Source organism: Hyperoodon ampullatus (assembly GCF_949752795.1).
Source record: "Hyperoodon ampullatus genome assembly, chromosome: 6".
In the NCBI taxonomy this organism is placed as follows: Eukaryota; Metazoa; Chordata; class Mammalia; order Artiodactyla; family Ziphiidae; genus Hyperoodon; species Hyperoodon ampullatus.
The window spans coordinates 36,349,096-36,376,830 of NC_136919.1; the positions used below are offsets into that span (position 1 = coordinate 36,349,096).

The 27,735-nt window shown below is 40.2% G+C and overlaps 1 protein-coding gene across 2 annotated transcripts in view; it reads right to left on the minus strand.

Annotated features, from left to right (window-relative positions):
- Nucleotides 1–27,735, minus strand: part of ECPAS (Ecm29 proteasome adaptor and scaffold) — a gene marked incomplete at its 5' end in the record, with an annotated part of 100,175 nt that overhangs the window by 5,905 nt on the left and 66,535 nt on the right. For both annotated transcript variants that reach the window (XM_079706385.1, XM_079706384.1), the window contains 24 exons: nt 500–638; nt 2,187–2,379; nt 2,476–2,519; nt 3,372–3,580; nt 4,206–4,397; nt 4,852–4,918; nt 4,998–5,089; nt 5,686–5,752; nt 6,844–6,933; nt 8,143–8,208; nt 10,411–10,561; nt 12,119–12,240; nt 13,298–13,345; nt 14,333–14,438; nt 15,047–15,126; nt 17,438–17,605; nt 17,874–17,991; nt 19,253–19,318; nt 19,998–20,112; nt 20,816–20,870; nt 21,306–21,451; nt 22,740–22,863; nt 25,953–26,054; nt 27,227–27,399. In XM_079706385.1, coding sequence (XP_079562511.1) covers nt 500–638; nt 2,187–2,379; nt 2,476–2,519; nt 3,372–3,580; nt 4,206–4,397; nt 4,852–4,918; nt 4,998–5,089; nt 5,686–5,752; nt 6,844–6,933; nt 8,143–8,208; nt 10,411–10,561; nt 12,119–12,240; nt 13,298–13,345; nt 14,333–14,438; nt 15,047–15,126; nt 17,438–17,605; nt 17,874–17,991; nt 19,253–19,318; nt 19,998–20,112; nt 20,816–20,870; nt 21,306–21,451; nt 22,740–22,863; nt 25,953–26,054; nt 27,227–27,399 — 2,733 coding nt within the window. The remainder of the gene's footprint in view (nt 1–499; nt 639–2,186; nt 2,380–2,475; nt 2,520–3,371; nt 3,581–4,205; nt 4,398–4,851; nt 4,919–4,997; nt 5,090–5,685; nt 5,753–6,843; nt 6,934–8,142; nt 8,209–10,410; nt 10,562–12,118; nt 12,241–13,297; nt 13,346–14,332; nt 14,439–15,046; nt 15,127–17,437; nt 17,606–17,873; nt 17,992–19,252; nt 19,319–19,997; nt 20,113–20,815; nt 20,871–21,305; nt 21,452–22,739; nt 22,864–25,952; nt 26,055–27,226; nt 27,400–27,735) is intronic.

Genomic DNA, 27,735 nt, shown 5'->3' on the forward strand with positions numbered 1-27,735 from the left:
GCTGAGCTGTGTCCCACAGACTCACATGTTGACATCCTAACCCCCAAGTACCTCAGAATGTGACTGAGTTGGGAGACAGGGTTTTAAAGAGACCATTAGGGTGGGCCCTAACCCAAGACGACTGGTGTCCTTATAAGAATGTACTGGACACATCGAGACACGGATGGCCATTTACAAGCCAAAGAGACAGGGCTCAAAAGAAACCAACACTGTTGACACCTTGATCTCAGACTTCTAGTCTCCAGAATTGTGAGAAAATACAGTTCCCTGGTTGAAGTCACCCAGTCTGTTGCACTATATATTACAGCAGCCCTAGCAAACTAACAGTCAATGAGATTATCTGCCAATGTAGGAGTAAAATTTATACTGGATAATTCTCGCCGTTAATCAGTCAGGCTCTACAGAAACAGCAGCTATAACTCGTCACATGGAACACCTTCGCTGTCATGAAGTAAGCCCTGGCCACAGCAGTTCTTCAAATGCAGGTTCTGCTGCTTACGTTGGGTCTCCACATTTCGGGGCCAGGCTTTGCCCAGGCCCTCAAAGGCTCCCAGCAGAGATTCCAGCTGGAGCTCCTTTTCCTTCTCATTCTCATCTTCATTTTTGGTTCTCTGGACTCCAATGCTTTCAGGTGAGTTCTAGGACATGTCAAAAAAAAGGAAAGCAAATTTTAATTTTTTTTTCCTTCAAAGTTACAGGCATACTATTAAAACAATCAGGGTACCAGAGTAGGAGATGTTAACCAAGAATTAAATGTTACAGTCTCTACCATGAGTTTTCCTATTTGTAAAAAGATTTTGTAACAGGAGTACTACACCTCTGCAATAAATTTCGGAAATCCTCTAAAGGAATCTGTAAGCAAAGGTGAAAAAAAATACCATATATGTAGTATTTTGAGCACAACATAAAAAAGATTTGCATTAGAATCATGGAATTAAAGGAGGAAGAACCCGGTAATAATCTAAATCCAAACTCCTTCTTAATAAGATATGGAAACAGGCAGAGAAGTGACTTGTTCAGCAAGCTGGTGATACAGACTGCCAAATCCATACACTATCATTATGTATGTGACAGAAATTTTTTTGATAGTTAATTATTTTACTTTGAATTTATTTTTTTCCACTGTTTTTATTTTTTTTTACAAATCTTTATTGGAGTATAATTGCTTCATAATACAGTGTTAGTTTCATTGTAAAACAAAGTGAATCAGCCATATGAATACATATATCCCCATATCCCCCCCTCTTAACAGAAATTATTTAAACAGCTTTTTTACAACAGCAAATTAGCAGCAACACAAGAAACAGAATGAGAATGCTATTTAAGATTTTTCATGTTTCACAAAAAAGTAAATAGGTAAACCATACTCTTCTTTCTTTGAACCAGTGCCCAACCTTTAAAAACGAGCACTTCATTTTCCAAATGAAACCAAAGTCTGCTTTTGATCAAAGTCCCCCAGCATGTGGCAGAGTCCCATCTTCACTGCGGGGTGCCCGGGGTGGCTGCAGCACATGCTTTCAAGGCAGAGCTTATCAGCAGCAAGACAGGGACTGTTTGCCCACTCCAACACCACTCTCGGGAACTCACCGCTCCCACGGCCTTGAGGTTCCCGGCTTGCAGGATGAAACCCTTGCAATAAACTCATCGTTCTGCTTTGTTTTTTTTAAAAAAAAAAAAACAGCCACGCTTCTCCCATGGAGGGGAAACGGATACCTAGAATGAAGACTACTATTCCCAGCCTCACCTGCAGCCAGGTGTGGCCACCCGGCTAAGCACTGGCCAGTGGGATAGAAGTGAAAGGGCCCTCTAGCAGCTTCCAGGAACTCTCCTTAAGAGAGAACTGACATACCTACTTTGATCCTTCATCCTTTCTTCATCTCCTCTGCCATCACCCACCTGGAATGCAGATACACGGTGGACCGTGAAGACAATGGCCACACCCCAGGGAAGGCAGAGCTGTGAGCTGCAAAGAGCCAGACTCCCTAAACTCTTCTGTGAGAGACTAACGTCTACTGTGTTTGAAGCCATGATATTTGGGGTTTTTTCTGCTACTCGCAGCTACATGAATCCTCCTAAAATATGCAAAAAGGACACAGGAAAATCTCTTCCTTCTTTCTTTTTTTTAAATTTTTTTTTTTTTTTTTTTAAAGTATAAACCAGACCTGAAAGGATATGGCGATCATTACCTTCTTGATGAGAGGTATGACAATGTCAGCAAACTCCTGGAATCTGTCTTCTTTGGTGGCCTTTAAGACATCCCCTGCACAGCTGATTGCTGCAAGCTTGTATTTGGGATTCTCTTTGCAACACTCCTTCAGAACAGCCTGGAGGATTTCACTGGTACCAGGCTGACTGGGCACAGGCTTCTCCAACTCTGCACTGCAGGATCCATACAAAAGCATCACAACAGTTAATAAAGGCTGCAGCTTTCAGGTGCAGTTTAAGAAATGGCACCTTCACTGAAGGAACACTTACCTGCAAGCTGTCACCACACAGGCAATGGCTTTCAACAGTTCTTCCTAAAGGGTTGAAAGATGAGGGAATACTATTAAGCAAACGTGTCACTTACATACGCTGTACATGACTATAATTACCTCATAAATTTTTAAAAATTATGACAACAAAAATTAACCAGAGTCACCGTATCTTTGACACACTTAACTGTTTAACAAGCACATCCACAGAGTTTTACTCCAAACCACGGAAGCATGTCTTCCTCTCCATTTCATAAAGCCTAGAGAACCAACTTGTCCAAGGTCACAGAGGCAGAAGTGTCAACAATGGAATCAGAACTGTGTCTGACTCCTAGACCCGTACTTCATCTACAGTTCTGCACTGGCCACTACTGGCTTCTACCACGTCAACCAGACTGCGTATGATGCCACAGTCTCGCGCTCCCCACTGAGTAGTCACTGTGTATAACCTACCATCACCCTTGTATAAAAAATGACTTTTACTAATTCAGAGGCTCCAGAGATGGGCATCCTCAGCCCGGGGTTTAGACACAGCTTGCCTTGCTACTCAATTTCTCATGTGCCCGAATTCTGATCTGTTCATGAGGTCAACAGGGACAAAAGGGTGACCACTTGGTTTAAGACTTCTTTTGGAAAGCTGAACATGATAAATAAAAATCAACCTCCAGCCTTACTGTGCAGTATTCAAGGACACGTGGGTTATACTTTGATGAAATATCACACTTAATCAGGCAAAGTTTACCCAAAGCTTCCCAACTGCCTAGGAAATCTGGTTTACAAAAACAACCCATCTGATGTCCCACAAAACAACATTCTAATTTTTATAGAAAATGAAAGATGAAGTCATAATCCTTTAAGGATACCTTAAATTTAACTGGGCATGAATGGTTCCTTTACCTTTCCTGCCCATGTTCGTCCAGCTAGGCCTTGCAGTAATGCGGTCAGTATCATTCCCAGATACGGAGGTACCAGGGAGGTGGTTTGTTTTGCAATTGATGCCATGGCAATTGCACCCTGGGCTTTCATTTTCCAGGACTGAGACTGTAAAGCCTTCTGGGTGATAGTAATCAACTCCTGCAGGTATAACCGAATGCCACCAAAGGAACCTAAAGCAAAATGAAAAGCAACTCTTAAGTGACAAAAAAAAAATATATATATATATATATATATATATATACACGTGTATATATATATATGTAAACTAACTGATTTTTCTTTTCTAAGTCTGGAATAAAAGTCAGTGACCGGCAGTCTAAAGCAGTGATTCTCAATGGTTACATCACATCACTCTTTGAAAGGGAGAAAAAGTGGGTGGTGGTGTGAGAAATCGTTACAACAGCAGGACGTTATGAACTTGGATATGTCCACAGGAGGGCTCTCGTCCATTAACGTGTGTCAAGATGAAGAACAGAGTGGAGAAGCACTACTCTAAAATAATACTCAAGGCAACACGAAAATCACTGTTCATTCTCAACTGAAATAAGCAAAGCTCTGCTTCGCTTGGGCAGTTTCTATTCTCTCACATGGGCAGCAATGAGAGAGGAAAGAAAAGAGCTCTGAGCGCCAACCTGAGAACTTGGAAATTTGGATGCGCTGAGAACCCAATGGGACACACATTGTTAAGGTCCCAGGAAAGTAACTACAGAAGTTTATGAATAAAAAAATATGAGTTAAAAATTTCAACTGTGGTTCTTAAGAAACAGGTTTAATTCACAGGCACTGTTTACTAACCAGGTACATTTTCCTGCCATACTTCAGTCCATAAATTACATTCTTCTTTTTCTGCTTTCTCCTCATCAGCAATTTCATGCATGCCTAGGAATGCCAAAGGCAGAACTTCTTTGGCATGGCTCTTCAGTACATCAGGGCTGTACCGTCCAATAGCATGAACAGTCAGAGCACAAGAGGTCTTGTAGATGGGTTCTAAAGAGAAGCAGAAAAAAACAATCTTTATAACACTTACTGTGTTTAAGGGTAACTGATCAAAACAGACCACTGCTCTGGGCTTCCCTGGTGGCGCAGTGGTTGAGAGTCCGCCTGCCGATGCAGGGGACACGGGTTCATGCCCCGGTCTGGGAGGATCCCATATGCCGCAGAGCGGCTGGGCCCGTGAGCCATGGCTGCTAAGCCTGCGCGTCCGGAGGCTGTGCTCCACAATGGGAGAGGCCACAACAATGAGAGGCCCGCGTACCGCAAAAAAAAAAAAAAAAAAAACCACTGCTCGACTTGTACCACAGCAAAACAAACCAGTAAAATCAATCAGAAATGTTCCTAGCAAACCACATAAAATCAGAAAGGGTAAGACCTGATTTGTATTGTTTCATTAGGTTGTTTACATCTAAATTAACAATAATTTAAGTAGGAAGAAAAAAGGTACCTTCTTTCTCCATATACCAGCCATTGAGTTTCTGCAGGAGTTTCTCTGTGCTGCTATCCCGTGACGTCTGGAAGGGAAACAATCCTGGTCAGTTCTTCATAATTATCAAAGTATACTTACTTAACTAAGTAAGAAACTCAACTCACCCGAACTAAATGGCCCATGGCAAATGCACAGGATTTCTGAATTACACCATTCCGATCTGTCAGGCCACTAAGCAAAGCACTCATGAGTTTACCTAGTGGAAACAAAGAAGAAAAATCTGATACTTGGCTGACCAAATGCTCGGCTCTGTTCGTAGGGCCAAAACAAACTTAACCCTATAATTAATATCTGATTTATTCCATAGTAGTCTAGAACCCTTGCATGTTACATTTGTATATCCATTTGCTTCTCTTTGCCTGGCATAAAATTAAAAATTAATCTGTTATTAATTAATTGATCTAGACTATTATGGGGACAGTTGCAAAAACAAGAGTTAGGTACATAAAGTTCATGAGCCCCATCTAGAACCCAATCCAAGAAAAGAAAAATGCTGATGTAAAATTAAATATAAATAGTAATAAACCATTTATACAGCACAGAATAGCAGATACTCTCACCTCCTTATACCACCAAGAAATAAACACTTATAAAACAGTAAAAACTTGTTAAACTGGATCATCCTGTACCTCTTGCAAACAGAGATAAAGGTAGAAGTGGGAGAGTTTGAGGAAGAAAAAGTACACGATATCACCAAGCATGTCTGAATGATCACTGTTTTTCCTTTTAAAACCTTGTCACACAAGACATGGCCATACAAAAACATCACCCCAGTGGTTTTGACAAACTCACCTGAGTAAGGTGTTAGGTCCTGGGGACACTGAGTGGTTAATGACACAATGACACTGGCACAGCCTCCCTACAGGGTTACAAAGACAAAGGTCTAAATTTGATGGTCACAATGTTCTATCAAACCCTTGGTTTTAGGAGTCAAAGATTTAAAGAAATACACAAAGCCTTACAGCCCCTCCAAGATTCTATCTAGAAAGAGTAAAACTCTTATTTTAAATTATTAACACAAAGATCTCCTTCAAGACTTCCTGCAGAGGTCTTGCTGCAAGTGTACACTGCTCTCATACATTTCAAGTGAGAAGGAGACTCGTACAATCTTTTGGGAGGGCAACATGTCATCCTGTCCATCCTTGTTCTAACATTTCCCGTTCTAGGAATTTAACCAAAGGAAGTAGGTTCAGATGTGTCCAAAACCATTCATCACAGCACTTTGTTTAGTATCAAAAAATCTGAAAACAAATCAGGTATTCCTTGATGGGTTAAAATAAATGATGTTTCAGCCACACAAGAGAGTATATGGCCATTAGAGAGGACATTGTAGAAGACACATGCACAGAAAGAGACCAGAAGGACACATTTTGAAATATCAACAGCAATTACCTATGGGTGGTAAACTTACGGACAACTTTTAACTTTCTCCTGATCTATAAATGCTAAAATTTTAAAATACAAGTAGATGTTAATTTTGTCAGGAGAAATAAACGTGAGTTGTTTGTTTTCAAAGTGTAGGGCATGGGATCTGATCCTTGAAAAATCTTGGAAAGGAAGACATTTTTCCATCTAAATACCTGCTGATTCCTCTGTGAAAAATGCTAATCACCACCTTAAGCAACCATGACTTGATAACTGGATGAGCATTTCCACTAATAACTGATTATGAACGAGGACCCAGAGGGCATGTACCTGGCAACCAGGGGACAGAAATGATTCCACTAAAAAAGTAAGACAATGTTTACTGAATATAAGTCACGTGTTTTATATTCTGAATGAGTTACATGTTTTAAGTTATCAGTGCAGTCATAGAAACAGAATAGTTAACATAAAATAAAGTCAGGTTTTAAGGAAAAAAAATGAATTTCACACATGATGGCTATTCTATTTTTGTGGCCCAAACTAATGAAGATGCAAATTCCTCTTATGAAAAATACACTTGCTTACCTTAGTTCCAAGACCTACACCACTTCTGATCAGTTCACATAACCTAGGAACTAGCTCACCCAGCACCGACACATCAAGATACTGCAGGCACTTTTGGAAGAGAATAAATATAAAGTTAACCTTAGCAAATAATTAAGTCAGTACCACATCTTCAATTAAAAGCTGCCCACGTCAACTATGTACCCAACTGGTTTTGACATGAAGTGCAAAAACCACTGGTTTGATTTTGCTCCAATTTCAATGTTAAAATCATTATACTACAAACAAGAAAATCATTCATCAGTGGATCAACATTAAAAACAAAACAAAAATAATAAAAAACATTGATTTATAAAGGAGAAAATAAATAATGAGTACCCAAGAAGAGAGGATCTCTCTGGGCCTACTTCTTCTTTAACAATCCATGTTTAGTGTAAAAGACCTAGATGAAAACTGACCTTCTTCCGTGGGCTTGCCCTATCAAGCCATCTTATTAAAGTTGACTTCTTAGCTGAATTTGCTATACTATATTTTTGAAAATGTAATGACATATATTCTATTACTGATGAGCATATCTATAAGGTGTTTGCTAACTATTCCTATTTCTTTAAGCTTTCTTTTGCGCTCATAATCCAACGAAGACATCCTTAGACCAAATTTTGGTAATAGTTCCCCAGTAAGCACTAAAAAAATTCCTTCTTCTCTTGTCTAGTCCTGTGATCTGCCCATCAAAACAATTTCCAGTAGCTCACAAGCTCTCAATTAACCACTCCAGGGCATGCACAGCAGAGTCGGCTTTTGTGACCTTAGAGACTCTTAACCCACGATTCCAGAAACATTGGAATTTCGAAATTTGGTGCCAAGCAGCTCTTTTCTGCAAATCCTCTTCCTTTAACTGAACAACCTACCAACATTGCTCAGTTCTCTCTCCCTACCTTTTATGCTTCCTACTTCACTAACACCTCCAGCTTACACCTTCCTAGGTCCTCCCAGAAACAATGCTCAGGCAGAGACAAGTATCCGAAGTTTCTAAATAGGCAGGCCAAAAGATATACAGATATAGATTTATAGGCAGACCTTTAATATATTGTTCTCCTGTGTAACACAAAGCTGGACTAATGCAATCTAGTATTGGGGAAAGTATTCCATTTAGTAATACAGGAAAAGAAAAAAGAACTATACTAAGAAAAAACTAGAGTCACAACACCTGCCTTGACTCATCCCTTAAACCTCTACTTCATTTAATGTAACCTAAAGACTTTGAACAATTACACTCTAAGGTAAGCAAACGTAAATGTTCTCATTACGTGAGGCACTTACCATGTTGATTGTTTCCATCATGGGAGAGGATTTGGCAGCACTGAGTCGGGCACTATCCATCGCAGCCTGAGAACACAAATGCAAGCACATTCAATCAATTAAGAAGAACCTCCAGGGAATTCCCTGGCAGGCCAGTGGTTAGGACTCTGCGGTTTTCACTGCTGAGGGCGTGGGTTCGATCCCTGGTCAGGCAACTAGGATCCCACAAGCTGCACACGGCACAGCCAAAATAAAAGAAGGACCTCCACACACTCAAATTGGGCTTTACTGACAAATTAAGGAATATTTTAAAAAATAATATATAGATACAACAAATTCAGACACAAGTCTCAATAATTTCTTTTGTCCTACACTCAACCATATATATGTAGAGGCAGCATCTCACCATAAGTGAGAAATGCAGACAACAGTTAGAAATTAACTGCAGTTAGAAAATATCATAGTATGGCTCTGAGCAAGTTATCCAGCCTTCTTGAGCCTCAGGTTCTCCCTCCATTAAATAAACAGACTAAATAATTTTCTATCTAATACACGATTTTTAATTTTATACATGTATTGTTTTAACTTTATAAAGGACCCTCCTATCTATTGATACAATAGCATTTTAATCAAATAACTATGGTATAGGAGAGGTTGACACTATCCAGACATAATAAGTGAGAAAAATTAGGCATACAGAAGCGACTTGCCTAGGGCTGCAAAGTTTGGACTAGAATTTATGTTTCCTAATTCTCAACACCTAGCAGGTGAGAACCTAGGAAAGGCAAGATTACTGCTGAAAGAGGAAAGCATGATGACTGGAGAAGGAACAGCCATATCAGAGGCAAAGGGAAAACAGAGTAAGTGATCAGAATAGAATAGTTCAGGTAAGTTAAAAACCAAATAGTGCACTGAGAGAAAACTTCTACAATTATATAACAGGAGTTTGACAGTTCTAATAAAGACCAATGTAAAAACATAAACAAGTGAAAAACAGACATAGAGTAGAAACATACAACTCACAGAAGAAATATTTATAAATGGCTAACACAATACGAAAAGACAATGGACAACACTAATAATAGGAAACTAAATTAGAATAATGAGATTCTTGCTTATCAGACTGATATTATTCAATGTTGGCAAAGATGTGGAGAAAACAGAACATTCGTAACTTTTGATGCCACAAAATCTCTCACACAAAAGTTCAAAATAATCTCACTGTAGGATACTATGCATGCACTAAAAACAATGAAATAGATCTATATATACACAGGGTATTTTGTTAAAAATCAGGGGCTTCCCTGGTGGCGCAGTGGTTGAGAACCTGCCTGCTGATGCAGGGGACACGGGTTCGAGCCCTGGTCTGGGAGGATCCCACATGCCGCAGAGCGGCTGGGCCCGTGAGCCACAACTACTGAGCCTGCGCGTCTGGAGCCTGTGCTCCGCGACAAGAAAGGCCGCAATAGAGGCCCGCGCACTGCGATGAAGAGTGGCCCCTGCTTGCCACAGCTAGAGAAAGCCCTCACACAGAAACGAAGACCCAACACAGCAAAAAAAAAATAAATTAATTAATAAACTCCTACCCCCAACATCAAAAAAAAAAAAATCAAGTTGCAGAACAATATTCGCAGCCTGATTCTATTTTAAAATTAGTATGTTTGTTTGATTTGCAGCCTATGACTACAAAAGAATTTGAAAAAAGACCCAGGAACTGCTGACAGTGAGTACTCCTCAGGAAATGATACTGTGCTGCCACAGCAGAGGAGACTCCTAGGGGATTACTTTCTACTCTTCTGGGTTGTTTTAACTTTTCACAATAAATGTTTCATCTGTAATTTAAAAAAACAGAACAAAACAAAACTCTGATCAGAGACTAGGGAACTACAGTATACCTAAAAAGCAGAATAATTTTGGACTATGCAAAAGTCTAGCTACAAATCCTCTTGATCTGCAAAGCAGGAATGGTCCCTAGAAGGACTCTGAGGGTGTAGACCCAACCCCTAGAAAATAAACAAACATGTACAAAAAACCGTGTTAAATAAATGTATTGATGTATTTTTTTGGACGGAAGTGTCATTTTTCATTCACTTCACATAACAGTGTATGAGCCCTCTCCGCACCCCCCTAAAAAAACACTGCATGTGGTTATAGAAGTTGAGCTGTTTCAAGGGTGGTGAAAGTATCATCTGAGTCATGGAGTTTGTCTAAGGACCCTGGAAGGCCTGTTGAGTATCTTAACAGGGCACTCCCTTCATAATTACCAATATGGCTGTGTTGTCAACTCACCTTTTCTTGGTCTGTAGCCCGGAGACTCAAATAATTGAGAACTTGAGGCTCCAATACACTTAAGGATTCTAGCAGAGCTGGGATGAGTTTTGGTGCATGTGGTTTCAACATGGCTCCTGCACTTTTGCTGATCTTCACGAGGGTGTTAATGCTACAGACACACAAAACACAACTCCTGAGTCCTTTTAACAAAAGCAAGAAGCCCTACAGGTCTAATCATGAGGAGTTTCTGCACTTTATTGCATTAAGGAACATACTCCCTTGGGTACAGAGCCTGGTCTTAGCTCTGTGTTGGGTTTTTTTTGGTTTTTGTTTTTACTTTTTATTATAGAAATTTTCACACATATATGAAAGTAAAGAGAATCATAAATGCAATTCTGTATGTTCTCCACCCAGTTCAACAATCAGCTACCTTTGGCCAATTTTGTCTCACTTAGGCATCCACCATACATACAGACCATTCATATACTTTTCCCCCTGCCACTGTAGTATTTTGAAGCGTATTCCCTAACTAAACTTCTGCATGTATCATGAAGAGACCCAGACTTTTTATCATAATCAAAATACCACTTCACACCTAAAAAATATGAAGAATTTTTTTCATATCATCTAATATCCAAATTTCCTGATTGTTTCACAAGTGTCCGTAAGAGCTGGTTTGCTGAAATCGAATCCAGAGTCCATCTACAGATTGCAATTTACTGCATTTCTTGAATCTTTTTCAACAGTGGTCTTTCTGTCCTCCTTTTTTTTAAGCTATTGATTTGTATTCTGATGGTGTCACTTAACAGGTTCCTCTGTAGCTTATACAGATCTGCAGGCTAAATCAAGTTCAGTTCAATTTTTTTTAAAACAAGAATTTTTCACAGGTGGTCATGTCCTGTCTCATCACATCAAGATGCTTATCTTTTTTTGTGCTGTTAAAGAGCGAAGAGCAGGTTCAAGTTTGGTCGGCATGAACCAACCACCCATTGTAATGCTCCTCCCGTCAGCCTTTACCAGTGGACTCAGGAGCCACTTATGATCATTACCTGGATTATCTTACTGCGGACAGCAAAATGGTGATATCCTAATTTTATCATTCCTTTGCATTTGTTAGGTGAATCCTTCTGAGAAGAGCTTTCCCATACCAACTATTTAGTTACCATGAAATAGTGTTGGTATTATTAATTTGACCTAATTTCAAGAGTGAAATAAAAAATGGAACAGATGAAGTTCCCAGATAGCACTCTGGTTAAAAAAAAAAAAAGAATCCTTCACTGCTGATTTTAGCTTAAAAGAGCCATATATATCTAAATGTGTACTTCTTGAGTATTTCACAGGCAGTAAACAGTTTATTTTAAACATAATAATCTGTGAAACATTACTAAGTGGTATAACCAACAAGCAAGCTCTCAAGTACCTGAGGCGTAGCAGAATAGGAAGATGTGCCTGCTGGGGGCAGAGGCCAATGACAAGAAAATAACACACTTTACTCAAGGTTGAGGCAGAGTGGCAGAAGGCTGGACAAAAGCAAGGCTCCCATGAGAATATCTCTGCAAAAATGTTCTGACTCACCACTTCTCACATTTGCTATTGGGTCACTCCACTGGATTCTCCTCATTTCTCCATTCTTTCAAGAATCTAACATTCAAAGAAACCCAATTTCTACTGGGTGGCTAAGAACTAAGTAAATCCAATACATTCAATTTCATCAGCTGATTCAAACCTGAGGGCTCGAACTTCTGTCACAGGACTCATCACTCCTTTGTCCAGAAGGCAGGGCAGAAGGACGGCAATGGTTCTCTGGCCAGTTGCTCCGTTGGCAGGGTCACACATTTTCACACAAGCCTCACGTACAAAGAGCATGGAAATTAGTGAAACTGACCTCTCACCCAATAATGCGTTCATCTGACAAAATACTTCCTACTTCCTATATCCATAGAAAAGGATAAGTGACTCTACTTTCTACGATATCACAGAAAGAAAAAGAAGATCTCATGATCTGGGATTGAGTCCTATGTCTGCCGATAACTGAACAGAAAATTTGGTAATGCATTTTACTTTCTAAGCTTTGGTCTTCTAATTTGTGAAACAGCAAACAGTTGAAGATGAAATGAGAAAATGTTTAGAAAGCACTCTGAAGAAGGCTTAAGGTATTATCATCATGATCATCGTCAATAACTTTGGGTGGCAGCATAACACAGAGGTCAAGAACACAAATGTGGAATAAGAAACACTTGGATTCAAAACTTTCTAATACATTAGAAGGCACTGATATACCACAAAATCAAGTTCAAGTGGGAAACCAGTTTCAAAAAGGCGGCCAGGGCTTCCCTGGTGGCGCAGTGGTTGAGAGTCCGCCTGCCAATGCAGGGGACACGGGTTCGTGCCCTGGTCCGGGAAGATCCCACATGTTGCGGAGCAGCTGGGCCCGTGAGCCACGGCTGCTGAGCCTGGGTGTCCAGAGCCTGTGCTCCGCAACGGGAGAGGCCACAACAGTGAGAGGCCCGCGTACCGAAAAAAAAAAAAAAAAAAAAAAGGCTGCCAACCTCATAAGTATGAAAGGCGGATTAACATATAAACATAGCAATAATAAAGAGAACAGATGTTGCTTGATCTAAATGTAATGTGTACTTCAGGGTCAAGAGAAAGTCCTATCTTATATAAAGGCCCAGAAGAGCTCTCCATTTAAAGAGCCCAGAGACACACTTTGTTTAAAATACTAGTATTCTAATGTAATAGCAACCAGTTTCCCATTCATTGTTAAGAAGTGGGCTGTAACATGAAGCCAGTTACACTGCAACTAAATGTCACTTTACATGACAAAAAAATAAGTCATAATTTTCACTGTCACATAGAATCCTGCCCCACTTCACCCCCCCCAGTATAAGACAAGAGTTTTCACCTTGCTCAGCGTTTTCAGAGCCAGTTCTGCTGCTTTTCGTACAGATTCCTAAAAATGAGAAAAATATGACATTATACAACATCAGAGTTTCCTTCTCATCTACCCCGAAATGTGTATTTAAACTGCCTCCAAATCTACACAAATTGGTGAAAAATCCTTCTTTCATTACTAGGTAAAAAATGGTGTTTCACTAGGCTCTTTGCCCATCAAGGAACATACTACCATGCCATACTACTATTTTTAAAATTAGATACAACCTATTTTGACCTTACAAAAATATGGATATTAAGTGTAACAGTTTAGAAACTAAATGTATTATAAAAGCAAATGTATAGAGATCTATGTGAAGATTCTGAAAGACTTAAAAAAACTCTGACGAATAAAGCAAAAAACTGAAGTGCCTAATTTTAATGGTAAGATGGAAAACTTTTAAATTTAGACTGCCGAGGCAAAAGAGAAACTGGTCACATTATTTGGGAATGACTGATCCAACTTATGAAGCTGATCCAAGTAGAGTTATTTTGGATTATTTCTAAACTGTTATTTGTTCCTCATCAACAGCATCACAAGAACTCTACTAAAAGAAAATCAGGCAGTAGTTACGCTTTTTATTTTAACTTTAATTAAATTTAGATCTAAAGATACCTAAACTTGCCACTTCACAGACACATCAAAACTGAAACTTTGGGGCTTCCCTGGTGGCGCAGTGGTTGAGAGTCTGCCTGCCGATGCAGGGAACGCGGGTTCGTGCCCCGGTCCGGGAGGATCCCACATGCCGTGGAGCGGCTGGGTCCGTGAGCCATGGCCGCTGAGCCTGCGCGTCCAGAGCCTGTGCTCCGCAACGGGAGAGGCCACAGCAGTGAGAGGCCCGCGTACCGCAAAAAAAAAAAAAAAAGACCTGAAACTTTGGAGGAAAATTCTGGTCTTTTAAAAAAAATTGTCTGGATATTGAATTTTGAAATATGTAACATACATATTTTAACAATTCCAATTTATGCTATTCTATAAATAAATGCAGATTTATGAATATAGTACCTTTATATCATCTTGTACTCTAAAGAGAGTTTCCCAAATTTCTGGAAGTTTATCAATGATGTCATCTAGGGGTCTTCCTCTCAATAAATCATTCAGAGCTAAACAGCTGAAAATAAACAATTTGGTTTCAAATATATGATCAAGAAAGCTCAATCTTTTCCTATGAAACATTCATATCAAACAAGAATATGGATTCTGCCTATATTTCTAGTCTTAACCCCCTCACCCCAAGACGGCAACGACTACTCTCTTCTTGGTGCCTCAAATATACCACAGGCACATGGCATGTACACTCATCAAATGTCTATTTCCCACAACTATAATATAATCTCTTTAAGATGATACATCCTTTTTTACTTACCAATATACCTCCAGGGCCTAGCACACTGCCAAGCATATAGCAGGCACTGAATAAACATAAATTATACATGTAAAAATAAATGCTACCCTACAAAGTCATGAGAGTGTATGAATGTATCCTGATGTCTAATTTAACAAGTGATCTACTTCTGTTATTTCATACTTACAAAAACTAAGACAACTTAGGAAAACCACTGACTAGAGCTTAAATATCATTAATTGTCTAACCCAACCAGAAATATGCTTTTTAGTGGTTTTAACTTATTCCTTTTGCACAAAGTATAAAACTTGGAAATTTGAAGGGAAAAAAAATTCAATTTTATTTGACTAGTCTTATATTTCCAAAAATGGTACCTGGATTCTCGAACTCGCCACATACTGCTGGTTAGATTCTTAACCAAATCTTGAAGAATTTCCTTCAAATACTTATCCACCTAATGAAAGCAAAAGGATGAAACTGAGAATGCAAAATCCATCAATAATCAAATGATTCATCTCTACCACACTGTGTTTCTGTATGTAACAGCCTAAGTGTCTCCCTAGGCCTCTCAGTCCACAACTCTCTCCCCACTTTAGTTGCTGAAAGCTGCCCAGCTGATCATCCTGCAATGCCAACATGATCCTCTTACTTTCCTCAGTGCATGAAAATAAAGTCCAATCACCCAGGCGTGGGTACGAAGCCCTCCTGGGACCATCTAGCTCCCAAGTTCTTGTATGTCCTGTTTCACCCTCCACTCCCTAGCACACACTACCTCTACCTCTTCTATCTCCTATTTGTCCAAGATTCAAGTCAGGCATCACCTTCGCAGACAGGACTGGCCTACTCTGCCTTATGTTCCCACGGCACCTTCTTAAGCACATTGTATCAGACAGCACAGTAACTGTCCTGCCCCTTCACACTGAGACCTTGAGGGCAGGGACAGTGTCTCACTCGTCTTTGTCTCCCTGGTAGCCTGCACCACGCCTGGCACATAAAGAAGCACTTGATTGTTCAGAATGAAGACAAATTTAATCTTTTAAGCCTCTTTAGTTTTGATATACACTTATCCATTTGGTAATAACTACACACACCGATAGTAGATTCACTTTTTATGCTAATCCAAAGAACTTCAAAACTTACGGCTTTTCCACTTTTACTCTTGTAGGTAGGAGAGGTTTTGTTATCCTCACATTTAAGAAAACCAAGACAGGGAGGAAATAACTCACCTAAGATTTAAGAAACTGATGTCTTTCTATGTCCATGTCTCTAGACAGTCTCCACAGTGATCTCATCCACATCTGTGGCTTCACCTTCCACTCACACAGAGGTGACACTCACATCTTGAGAGCCTAAGCCTGGGCCCTGAATTCAACCTATTAGATCTCAGTTGACCCAGTGGTACCAAGTACTCTCCTAGAGCAAACAGAACTCACCGAACCCTCAAGGTGGAACCCTCCAGTGCCTACCAGCATCAGACTGGAGACAGAGGAAAGGGCTGCATCATGCTCAGGCATGGAAAGACAGGGTAAGGGTCATGGGGTTTTTTTAAAGTGAACTAGGAAGCCACCAAAGGATTTTAACCCAAAATGCAATCCAATTTGCGTTTTTAAAAATCACTTTTGCTATTGGTAATTAAATGAAAGAAGGCAAAGAGAAGAGAAAGATGACAACCTGTTCATCAGGGAAGAATTAGGAGAAAAGAGAATAGATTCAAGAAATACTTTGGAGGGAATTCCCTGGAGATCCAGGGGTTAAGATACAGCACTTTCACTGCTGTGGGCCCAGGTTTGATCCCTGGTCAGGGAACTGAGATCCTGCAAGCCACACAGTGGAAGGAAGGGAGGAAGGGAGGAAGAAAGAAAGAAAGAGAAAAAGAGAGAAAGAGAGAGAGAAAGAGAGAAAGAAAGAGAGAGAGAGAAAGAGAGAGAGAGAGAAAGGAAGGAGGGAAGAAGGGAAGGGAGGAAGGGAGGGAGGGAGAAATACTTTGGAAGCAGAATCAACAGAATTCCCTACTGGATTCAATTGAGGGTGAGGGTGAGACAGACAATAATCAAGGATGATGCCCAGTTTCCCAGCTGGGGTAAATGAATGAACGCCGAGGAGAAGAGAGGGGGAAGTTTGTTTTTTTAAGTCCTGTTCTGGACATATTAAGTCTAAGGTATCTCGAAACAACATCCAAGTGACAATGTCAAGCAGGCAGTGAGACAGACAAGTCAGGAGCACAAGTCGTGCCTGGGCCAGAAGTAAAGACTGGGAACCATCACAATCAAGATGACACGTAAGCCCTGGAACTGATGAGCTCATCTAACAAGAGAAAGTGGAGAGAGTCAACGGTACTCAGAGGCAAACCCTGAGAAATCCTAGTATCTCACAGCGAAGGAGGATATGAGAAGCAGCCAGATGAGAAAAAAACCAAATATGGTAACTGCCTGATTCCTTATCTACCTCCCCAACTACGTGAAGGCAAGAACCACGACCTGTTCTCCGCTACGTCAGTGGTTAACTATCGACATACAGTTTTCCATTTGTGTGGATACACTGCCACTTCCTTAACCATCCACCCAATGGACATTTAGATTGTTTCCATTTTTGAGATTTCAATAAATGTTGCCATGAGCATCTCTGATACCTTGAAAGAAGGAAGAAAGCAAGGGATGAAGGGGAAGTCTGTTTGTTTAAACAAAAAAGTACACCAAGTAGAAAGGAAGATGAGCGTGGGTTTACATGCCATGTGTCACCTGGGACAAGGGCTCACAGATACTTGCCGTTGACTTGTCAGTGACCAGCGCGTTCCAAATACTTGTCATGGCCTGTCGAATGCCAAGGTTGGGATCAAACTGGTAACGATAAAGACGAGGAACCAGCTGAGGCAGGAAAGGAGCTAGCTGCTCTCCAGCTCTGGTAGCAATTACATTAAAACCAAAAGCAGCACCCTAAAAAAATAATAACAACGTGGCTCAGATATGATATCCACATATCAAATATCACAAAATTCTTCCTCCTGTCCTTGTCCCTGAATAGAGCCTGATTTACTGGGTGTCCAGCTTTACCAATCAATAATAGCAGCTATGTGGTGATCTCGATCTCTCTAATCACAGACTTTTACAAAACACATTGCATAACAGTTGTCCCCGTCTGCCAATGCAGGAGGTTTGATTTGGAGGGAGGAAAAAAATAAAATGTCCAGCAATAGCCACTTACCTTCCTAGAGTTCCACATTGCGTGATGGTTGGCTAGATTCATAAATTTATACACCAGATCTGGCTGACTAAGATCACTTGCCAGAGAACAAAGCTCCTTGTAAGTAGAGAGGCCCTGGCTTGAAAACAAAAATGAAAAAGTATGCTGTAATGTATTTCTCCACCTCCAGACTATTAAAAAAATTACATTACCAATATTACTAGGACATTTTAAAATTATGTTTTCGCTAAATTTCCAATATTGAGTTATCTCATTACCACAGAGGCAGAGAACCAGGGTGACGAGAATATAAAAAGTCGCCTACTTCAGTTCTCAGCAATGGCTGGTAAATGACCTAAGGCACCTGTGATGCCCATGAGGGTGGAGCCCTCATCACCTCAGGAGACGGCAATAATTCTTCGGTACACTGTGCACCAATCTCTCTCAGGATCCTAAGAGAACCATCTGAAGACAACTTCTGTCTTCCCTACACCTTTTCTAAGCTACAGCGTCCCAATCCTGATAACAACTTCTTCAAGTCCTGTTAACGTCCCTCTGTATTTGCTCAACTACCTGATCTTTTTCATTATTTTGTGAAAAGTGAGCCCTTTTTTTTAAAACTCAGAGGGAGTCTAGAGGGAGGATAAGTGGAATGAAACAACTTCAGTGTGAAAACACGGAGCTATGGAAGAGACAGCCTGAGGCAGGGCTCTGGGGACTCCCCAGCAAGGCCCAGCAAGCTGCAGCTGGACCTGAGGGTTTTCAGAGGAAAAGCAACAGTATCAACCATGATGGAATAATGATAAGACAAAAGTGGTATAAGGCTCTACGAATTAATTTGAAATGCCAAGTTGGTGGACTCCAAAACACCAAGTACAGATGCCCCCCCAAAAAACTAGGTGCAGTGGGTGCTGATTCCTCCCTGAGGACCCACTGGCTGGGAGCTGACAGAACTGCCCTCAGTCCAAGGTCAGGTCCTCCCCGAGAGCAGCCCACCACCAACGGCTAGTCGCTGAGGGGGTGAAAAGACCTGAGGAGGGGACACAGAGCAGGACCTCCCTGCAGGCCCTCCCAGCCCAGTCCCAAAGCTCCGTGACGGGTCACGGTCTCGTGAGCGGGGGCAGCAGTTCAGCTCCTCCTTGGCCACCGGACCTGTCCTGCCTCCTCACTCCCCCAGGGTGACGACCCCAGGCACCCTTCAATAAACTTCCAGCACACACACCTCCATCTCAGTCTGCTCCCCCAGGAAACCCAATCTTAAAACACTAGGCTTTTTCACTGACATTTTCTTCTTCCACTAACACACAACACCTCCCACGAGGGTGGAAATCAACCTGGTGAGCACCTTTTCCAACGGAGAGATGTCTACAGTGACTCATCAATGGATCTGGCACACTTACCCATCAGGGGTTTTGCCAAGGCCTCCTTGAAACACCACTGTCTCTCCAGAAACTTCATGCTTAGTTCTAAATGAAAACAACACCAAGAATTTAAATTAGCCTCAAAATTTTCATACCACCATTCAACTAATGCATACATTTCATTTGTAAACTGATAAAATCAAATTCCCTATCAAGTATCTACAGTGTGCAAGATGTAAAAGTCAACTAACCCTTCCCATCAGCCAGAGAATTTTGTAAAATGAAGTCTAGGAAGAACAAATAGATATAAAAGACATCCCACATAAAGTTACACTGAATTAAATGTGGTCACACATCGAGAACTATTCTTCCTACAAGGAAGGTAACATAAAGCAGCGACCAATTAGGAGAATGACTGCCCCCCTCTTCCTCTTCACAGATCGGACTTGCGTGACACGCTTCCTCTCCACGTCTTCATTCCATTTAGCCAACGGTAATTACGGTACTTCTGTAATCCAATGCTTTACCTGTCCCAAGATCATTCAATTTTCAAAGCCTGAATTACTGGCCTGTTTCTAAACAGTAGTTTAGTTTACTTTCTAAACAGTATACACTGGATAATTAAACTGCTATCCACAGTATAACAATCAATGACTTGCAATTTAGAAAAGGCTTAATAAACAGGAAAATCACAAGCTGAACTTTCCTTCTTCCACTTCATATTCTCAGTATGTGCAAAACTTGCCCTGCGTGTTCAAATCTGAAATTTTCAAGTTCACTGTACCTTTTGCCAGTCATCAGTGTTTCTACAAGAGTAGAAACCAACTCCTGCTGATCTTGTTCACTGCCCAGTTCATACACCAACCCAAGGCCTTTTGAGGCAACATCTTGGCTAAGTTCTACACAGAAGTCAGACAAAACAATATTCTTTTAAGAAAAAGTTGTCCTCTGGCCATCAAGTAAAAAAAAAGTTAAACTTGTAACATTAACCCAAAATGATATCAAAGTAAAGATATGAAAACATAATCAACCTGCCTATTTTGTTAAAAACATACTAAATCATCTGAGTGGACATGACACCAGCAAGTCTCTGTAAATGAGAACTACATTCACAGAACATCCAACTCACAAGCCAAGTCAACCCTGCTGGGCCTTAGTTTGCAGTGCATGGTTGACAAAGGGTCAGTGGATGCACGTCACACACGAGAGGTAATCACAGGATTTCAGGATGCCCACGTGCAATTTTTTAAATGAAAAGTCAACATCAGACCACATGTTTAAAATTAATAAAACAAAGCTACTGTTTAAATGTCTAACACAAATATTTGCACTCTCTCCTGGCTTAAATCACAAAGAAAAAAGGAATTCTAAGTAACAGGAGAAGAAAGCTATTATTTGGTACAAATACGAACGTTAAAGAAGGCCTCGGCTCCACTTTTAAATGCAAAACTGATCTAATGAATAAATGATCTAATTAATAAATAAATACATTAAGAATCAAGTTTCCTGTAGCCTTCTTCTATGTTCATTAATCCAGATTTTTCAAAATTTAAAATACAAGTTTAAAGAAGTTTGGAAATCAAATATTTACCAATTACTTACCATCATTTTCTGACAAAACAGAAACAAATGCACTCTGAATTTCTTTAAGATGAGACTGAAAGAAGAAAAAAGGCATTCAGAACACTGAAACTCCCACCTCCTTGGGAGAATAAAAATCTTGCTCTCAGGGTACACAACCCCTGTGAAGTCTCACAACCAGAGGCAGTCACAAACCTTGCTGTGCTCTCACCTTCGAAGGTGGCCAAATTACCTGAAGGCTGTAGCACTTACAGGTGGTCTAACGCACACAATCTGAGCCTCCCCATCCTCACCACTTCCTCTGACGTTGTACCTTCAACTTAAGAATCACCTTCCAGCCCATATATATCAGGTACCATCCTTCATTCCTTCACGTATAGCTTATTTCAAAATATGTGTTACTGGTTAGTGGCCCTCACTCCCATACACTTCCCTTCCTCCCACCTTTCTATTAGAAATATTTCATAAACAGTTTCCAACAGAGCTGGATCACATTTACAGAATGGCTTACCTTCACTTCTTCATGGGTACTTAGCTTCCTCACAAGGGAAAGGAGCCAGATGCAGGCTGCTTGCCTCACATGTGGGTTGGAGCTGATGATATGTTTATTTAAAATCAGATCCAACACCCAGGGGACCACATCATTAACTTTAGCTCCTAAAGGGAAAGGGAAAGAATGATAAGAAGCAATTAAAATAACTGAATAGAGCTTCCTGAAAAAGACTAAATTTTAATCAACATTTACTCGATACAACATATTAAGATCTAAATGACTAAGGTGTTTAAATAAATTGCTGAAGGAATTGATAATCATTCACTTCAGAACCTAGCATAAACAAAATAACCTTTCAAAGGTACTCAGATAACTTTAGTTCCCTAGAATGAAGAATTATCACCACCACGGGAGAGGCCAGGCACGCGCAGGGGGAGAGGGTGCGGGAAACCTCTGCACCTTCCTCTTAACGTTGCTCTGAACCTAAAACTTCTCTTTTTAGAAAACTGTCTTCAGTTTTTTTAATACCCATATGATTAATGTAATTTTACCCATTTAAACAGTGATAGCAGGAAAGAAAAGTATTTCTCTTCCTTTCTATTTCCTTTTAGACCTTAATTGCACATGGAGTTTTTAAAATAAATATTTTTTTCTTTTATTTGTTTGTTTTTAAATTTTTATTGGAGCACAGTTAATTTACAATGTTGTATTCGTTTTGTCTTAATTTTTTTTAATTATCCCCATTCGTCCTAGTGTCAGCCATTTTTCTTTCTCTCCCGTATCTTTCCCAACATCTCCATCTAAACACTAACAGGCAAACCAGCCTCTATCAACCTCACTTTCCTCCTCCAGCTACTATGCCATTGTTCTCCTTTCCTTTGTCACTTCAGAGTTCCTCAACCTTGGCATTACTGAGGTTGGCAGGACACTCTGCTGTGGAGAGCCATCCTGTGCCCTGTAGGATGTTCACAGCATACGAGACATGTGAAATCACAGTACCTGTAACACGTCATCAGAAAACGCACGCCCCTTCACCTATGTGGTCACTAAAAGCCAGAGTGACTTAGTGAAGAGGCACCTGCTGCACGACCTGCACTGTGTGATAAAGGAATAGGGGACACAAAACTTGGAAACTGCTAGGCCTCAACCTCTAACACTAACTGGCTAAACACACCAATCCTCACGAATAGAGCACAAGTCTGAAGGTAATCGATAGCTAACTCCCCTGCCTGCTTGCCAAAGGACTAAAGAAACAGTTCTCATTCATTTTGTGCTCAGTCTCCTTTAACCAACTGTCTTTCTTGACTGAGCCAAATTGATAAAGACATATATAAATATTGGAAAGAGAGTTAAAATGGAATGTATACATTTTTTTCTTTTGCTCAAAGGTGATAACAAGAACAGAAGAGGGTTACTTGGTGGTAATAAACTGATTAGCTGACTATATGGTACCGGCAGGGGGCGTATATTCTTCTTCAGCCACCAGCCAGGCATCCCGGGCGGCCACAGAACTAGCTCCTATTGCAGCACTGGTGATGGCTTCGCCGATAGTGAACTGAAGCTCTATCTGCTTGGCCTGCAATGAAGGGGATAAAAGTGAGGAGTCAGAGAGAACATTGCCCCAAAACATCCATTTCCACAAAAAGCCTGCTTACTGTCTTGTTTCTTGGCATGCTTTGTTTTTACTCTTTTGCCTGCAATGCTCTCAGATAACGGGATGGCTGGAAAGTGAGGCAGGGTGAGGGAACGGAGAACCCAAGAATGACTTGAGGATCTTTTCCCAAGTCTGTGCTGCACTCTTCACCCTCAGCAGAGAACCACTAAGCAGGGATTTTTAATCTTTGGAAGAATGGAACCATTTACTTGGCGGAGAAGGGCATGGACTGTGAAGCCATATGGATCTTGGTAGAAATTCTGTTTCTCATCAGCTACATACACTTATGTAAACTCTGAGACTCAACTTTGTCATTTGTAACATGAGCATAAATAATACCATCATCCACCTCATCAGGCCGTAGGGATTAAATGAGGCTAATGTACATAAAGCATCTAGTAGACACGTGACTGGTAGTAACTGCACCCTTAACAGCGGCCTTTATCATTTACTAACAGCTCCTCTCTGCACGCTTAAATTACATGATATCTGCAAGTTCCTCTCAAATGGTTCAGAAAAAAAAAACAGAGAATGACAAAGCAAACGTGGTAAAATACTATAATTTGGTAAGTCTGAATAAAGGGTATACAGGAGTTCTTTACATTATTCTGACAACCACACTGTAAATTTGGAATTGTTTCAAAAATCAAAAGTTTAAAAAATTCTAAACTATACATACTCAAATTTTTAAAATCAGATTTAGAAATTGACACATCTCACAATTATGAATCACTGACTAATATGGAATTGGGCCAGCCTCAGCTCCCTTTGGCATTTTTCTCTAATGTTTGCTGGGAATCAGAAAAGACCTAAGAATAGGAGAGTAAGAAGAGAATGAAGAACAGAGAATATGAGGGGTATGGGAATATGGGCCTTTTGGGAGAACACTGTAAAGCATACAGACAACAGTCTAGCCATTTCCAAGCTCAATCAACTAAATGCTCTAGGCTTGCTGAGGTATTAAGTGCTGATACCACACACTTCCTACTCTGAGAAAAAATATTTGAAGGCTTCAGTCCTACAGCTTTCCTGGTCAAAAGTTTCTCTTGGCAACTCTAAGCTGAGAAAAGGTTATCTCAACACAGAGGATCCCATATTAGGGAGTCATTTTATGTGTCTGTTTTTACCTGTTTACATGTTAATAACAACATGGTTGGCATTACAAACAAAAACAAAACTCCCTAACTCTATTTGTGAGGATGATATCCAGATTTTGCTTTAAATATTCTATAAATAAAGAGTGGGTAAATAGGGATCATTATATTATTATTCTCTCTACTTGTGTGCATGTTTGAAATTTTCCATAATAAAAAGTTAAAAGAAACAACAACAAAAAAAACCTTTAGAACTTTGTCTTAGATGACTGTGAAGACATGTTGCTTCTCTTGATTCCGGCTTTTTTTAAATTCTCCTCCTTCAGTCTCTCTAGCATGTTTCAAGCTTTTCATACAGTTCTGTACTTCTAAACTCTTAAAATAATGTCTTCAGTAGCAAGTTAAGAACCGAGACAAACCTTCATTTAAACAAAACTGGAAGAAACCCATCTCTATCATAGATATATAAAAAGAAAAAAGATGAGAAAGGAGACATCACAAGATTTTCTCCAAGACGTTACAATGTCAGTGACATCCAGGGAGAATGAGATATGGTTATAATTTCTTGTCAAACAATTTCACCTTAAAAATACTCCATCAAGAATCCAGAGACCTGCATCCTGATGTCGGCTCTATCACTCAGCTGCCTTATTACTCAACCACAGCTCTCCTCTCTCCTCCCTCTCTTTCTTCAAGGCCCAGCAGCGACTTTGCCACCAAAAAACGTGCACCAGCTCCCCCACACAGAAGTGCTCACGCCCGCCTTCGTGAGTCCACTGCCTTACATGCAAACATCTCTTCATTCAGTTACTCTTCCAAAAATGTTTGAGGTCCTGCTACTACCAATTACGCTGCCAGGCCCCTGTTTTATAAGGGGGTGAGGATGGGGGTGCAAAACAGACTTTGCCTTCAGCCCAGTGGGCAATTAGCAACTGTGATGAATGTTGTGAACAAAAGTACAGAGCAGCATGAAAGCACAAATAAATAAATAATCTACTCTAGTCTGAAGGGTCAGAAAACTTTTCAAAGAGCTATAGCAACAACCTGAGAAAGAAGGAAGCATGGGTCTTTCAAAAGCTCAGAGCAAAGAAGGACTAAGAGGCTGGTGAACAAAAGCGGCTGGTGAGTAAGTGACAAGAACCAAGGCCCAATCAGGGGCCACATCAGACTGTGTTAGGTCACTCATCATATTGGCTAGCAGTTGTCTACTTATAGGTCTTCTCCACCACACTGGACATTTATCTAGAAGACAGAAGCAAAGTCATCAGACTCAAGGGCAACCAGAACACTGGCACCCACTCGCCACATCTAGCTGAATGGGTACGTTTCCCCTTCTACCTACAATGCACCACGCTTTACTCAAAAATGACGAGAAGGGCTTCCCTGGTGGCGCAGTGGTTAAGAATCCGCCTGCCAATGCAGGGGACATGGGTTCGAGCCCTGGTCCAGCAAGATCCCACGTGCCAGGGAGCAACTAAGCCCGAGCACTACAACTACTGAGCCTGTGCTCTAGAGCCCACGACCCACAACTACTGAGCCTGCACTCGAGAGCCCGTGCTCCACTACAAGAGAAGCCACCGCAATGAGAAGCCCGCGCACCGCAACGAAGAGTAGCTCCCGCTCACCGCAACTAGAGGAAGCCCGCGCACCGCAACAAAGACCCAACACAGCCAAAAATAATAAATAAAAATAAATAAATTTATTTTAAAAAAAAATCATGAGAAAAGGACTTCCCCACAGAGGTGATTTAGTCAATGATACGATTACCACAGTGATGGGCCCACAGATGGTACTCAGTAAGTACTTGGTGAATAAATGAATAAAGTTTTAATTTAAAACCTCACAGCATGCAAAATTCCAAGTTAAGAAAAATGCCTTTTGTTTGAATGACTAACAACCAGATAGCAATATAAATACCTCCACAGAATCCATCAGACCTTGCAAGAGGAGTTTCTGGTGAGGAAAATCTCCATCCCCAACTGGAAAATACCCCAGTGTTTGGATAGCTCTTTCTTTCATCTGGAAGAACACAGAATTTTTCTTTTTTTAAATGAAGTATATAACAGTTTGGTCCCAGAAAAAATGTTTCCAAAATGAGAAAGCAGGGAGGAGAAGTCTGTCTAACTAATGCATCAGCACATTTTTTTTTTTAAGTATTCAATTTTACAGAATTATGTCTATACGACATTGGAGGTAGAAAGACATAAAACTGAGTTCATTAAGGGTCCACAGCTGCAAAAGAAGGAAGAACAAAGTCTTTAACTAGTTCATTATCCTACAAGCTATAACAGTTATAAATGTAGATTCTGGGCCCAGAGGACCTAAGATCAAGGCACAGCGCGACCATTTTTATAGCCTTTACAACTGTGTGACCTCAGGCAAGTTACTTCACCTCTCTGTGACGCTATTTCCTCATCTCGGAAAACAGAGATGACAACTGTACCTACTTCACTAGATCTTTTGGGGATTCAATTAATTAATGCATGTGAAGCACTCAGCATATGCTTGGCAGATTGCAAGTGCTCAACAATGGATGGTAATGAGTAGTTGCTAACATCTAATAAAAACTACTGTGATCTCAGAAAGTTTTAAATAGTAGCTAGATCAAGAATAAAATTGCATATTTATTAAACTTGTAGTAAACTGATTTTTCTGTTCATTAAATCATCTTATACTTCAACACTGAGGTGTTCTTATCCCAAAGAAAATTTTTAAAGTCTATGAAAGTTTTTATCTAAAACTAAAAAAACCACAAGTGTCCTTTTCCTCAGAGATTACTCACACTGCTTACTAATGCCCAGATTTCTTAAAACCAAACTAAGTACAGGAAGTTAAGATTTAGATTTGGTCTGAAATTACAAAAATAGTAAAACTATTTAACACTTTATTACCCCCCTTTTGCATGACCAAAGAATTACCTAATGCATTTAATATTTACCCAAATCTTAACAGTTACGGGCCTAAATTGGAGTAACTGGGTCAAACGGTACACACACAAAAGCAGTACACAAATCATACCCAACTCAAAATTAAACAGTCACCTAGACTTTCTTCTTTATCACTCTTTTTCACATTCAATCCTTCGTCCAGCTGTAACGCCATCTATCCTGACTATGATTCTGTTTTTATTCATTTATTTATCTATGAATAGAAAGAATTTCAGGAAAGAAGGATAAAAGGAAGAGACTTGCCTTATTTGTTTCTTTACTGGAGGGTATTCTATTTAGCAGGCTTTCCACAAGATGCAACTTAGTAAAGCCAGATCCCTCACTGGGGATTGGGAGTGGACCATTTCTGCCGATTTCACCCAGGGCTGTACAGGCAGCAATTGCCAGGAGGGGTGATGTACTGTCCAAAAATGAGCCTGTAAACACATTTAGACAAAAGAGAATTTTATATCATTACCCCTGGAATCCAAAGCAACCAGCAATGTACTCAAGATTTTTTTAAAGACAGCAAACCAAAATCAAGTTCTATAACATATTTTCCAGTTGATAATTTGTTAGCATTTCTTTAGTAATAAAACACCAGAGTCATGCCCTTTCTTAATGTTTACATTTTTTCCCATAATGGAATCATCTCTGTTAAATAGAAACATATAGAAAAAAAATATATAGAAAAACTAGAGTACTTGCATTGTTATTAAAAACAGAATTTATTTAGCATCAAGATTTTGTGGAAAAACCTCGTGTATTTAGAG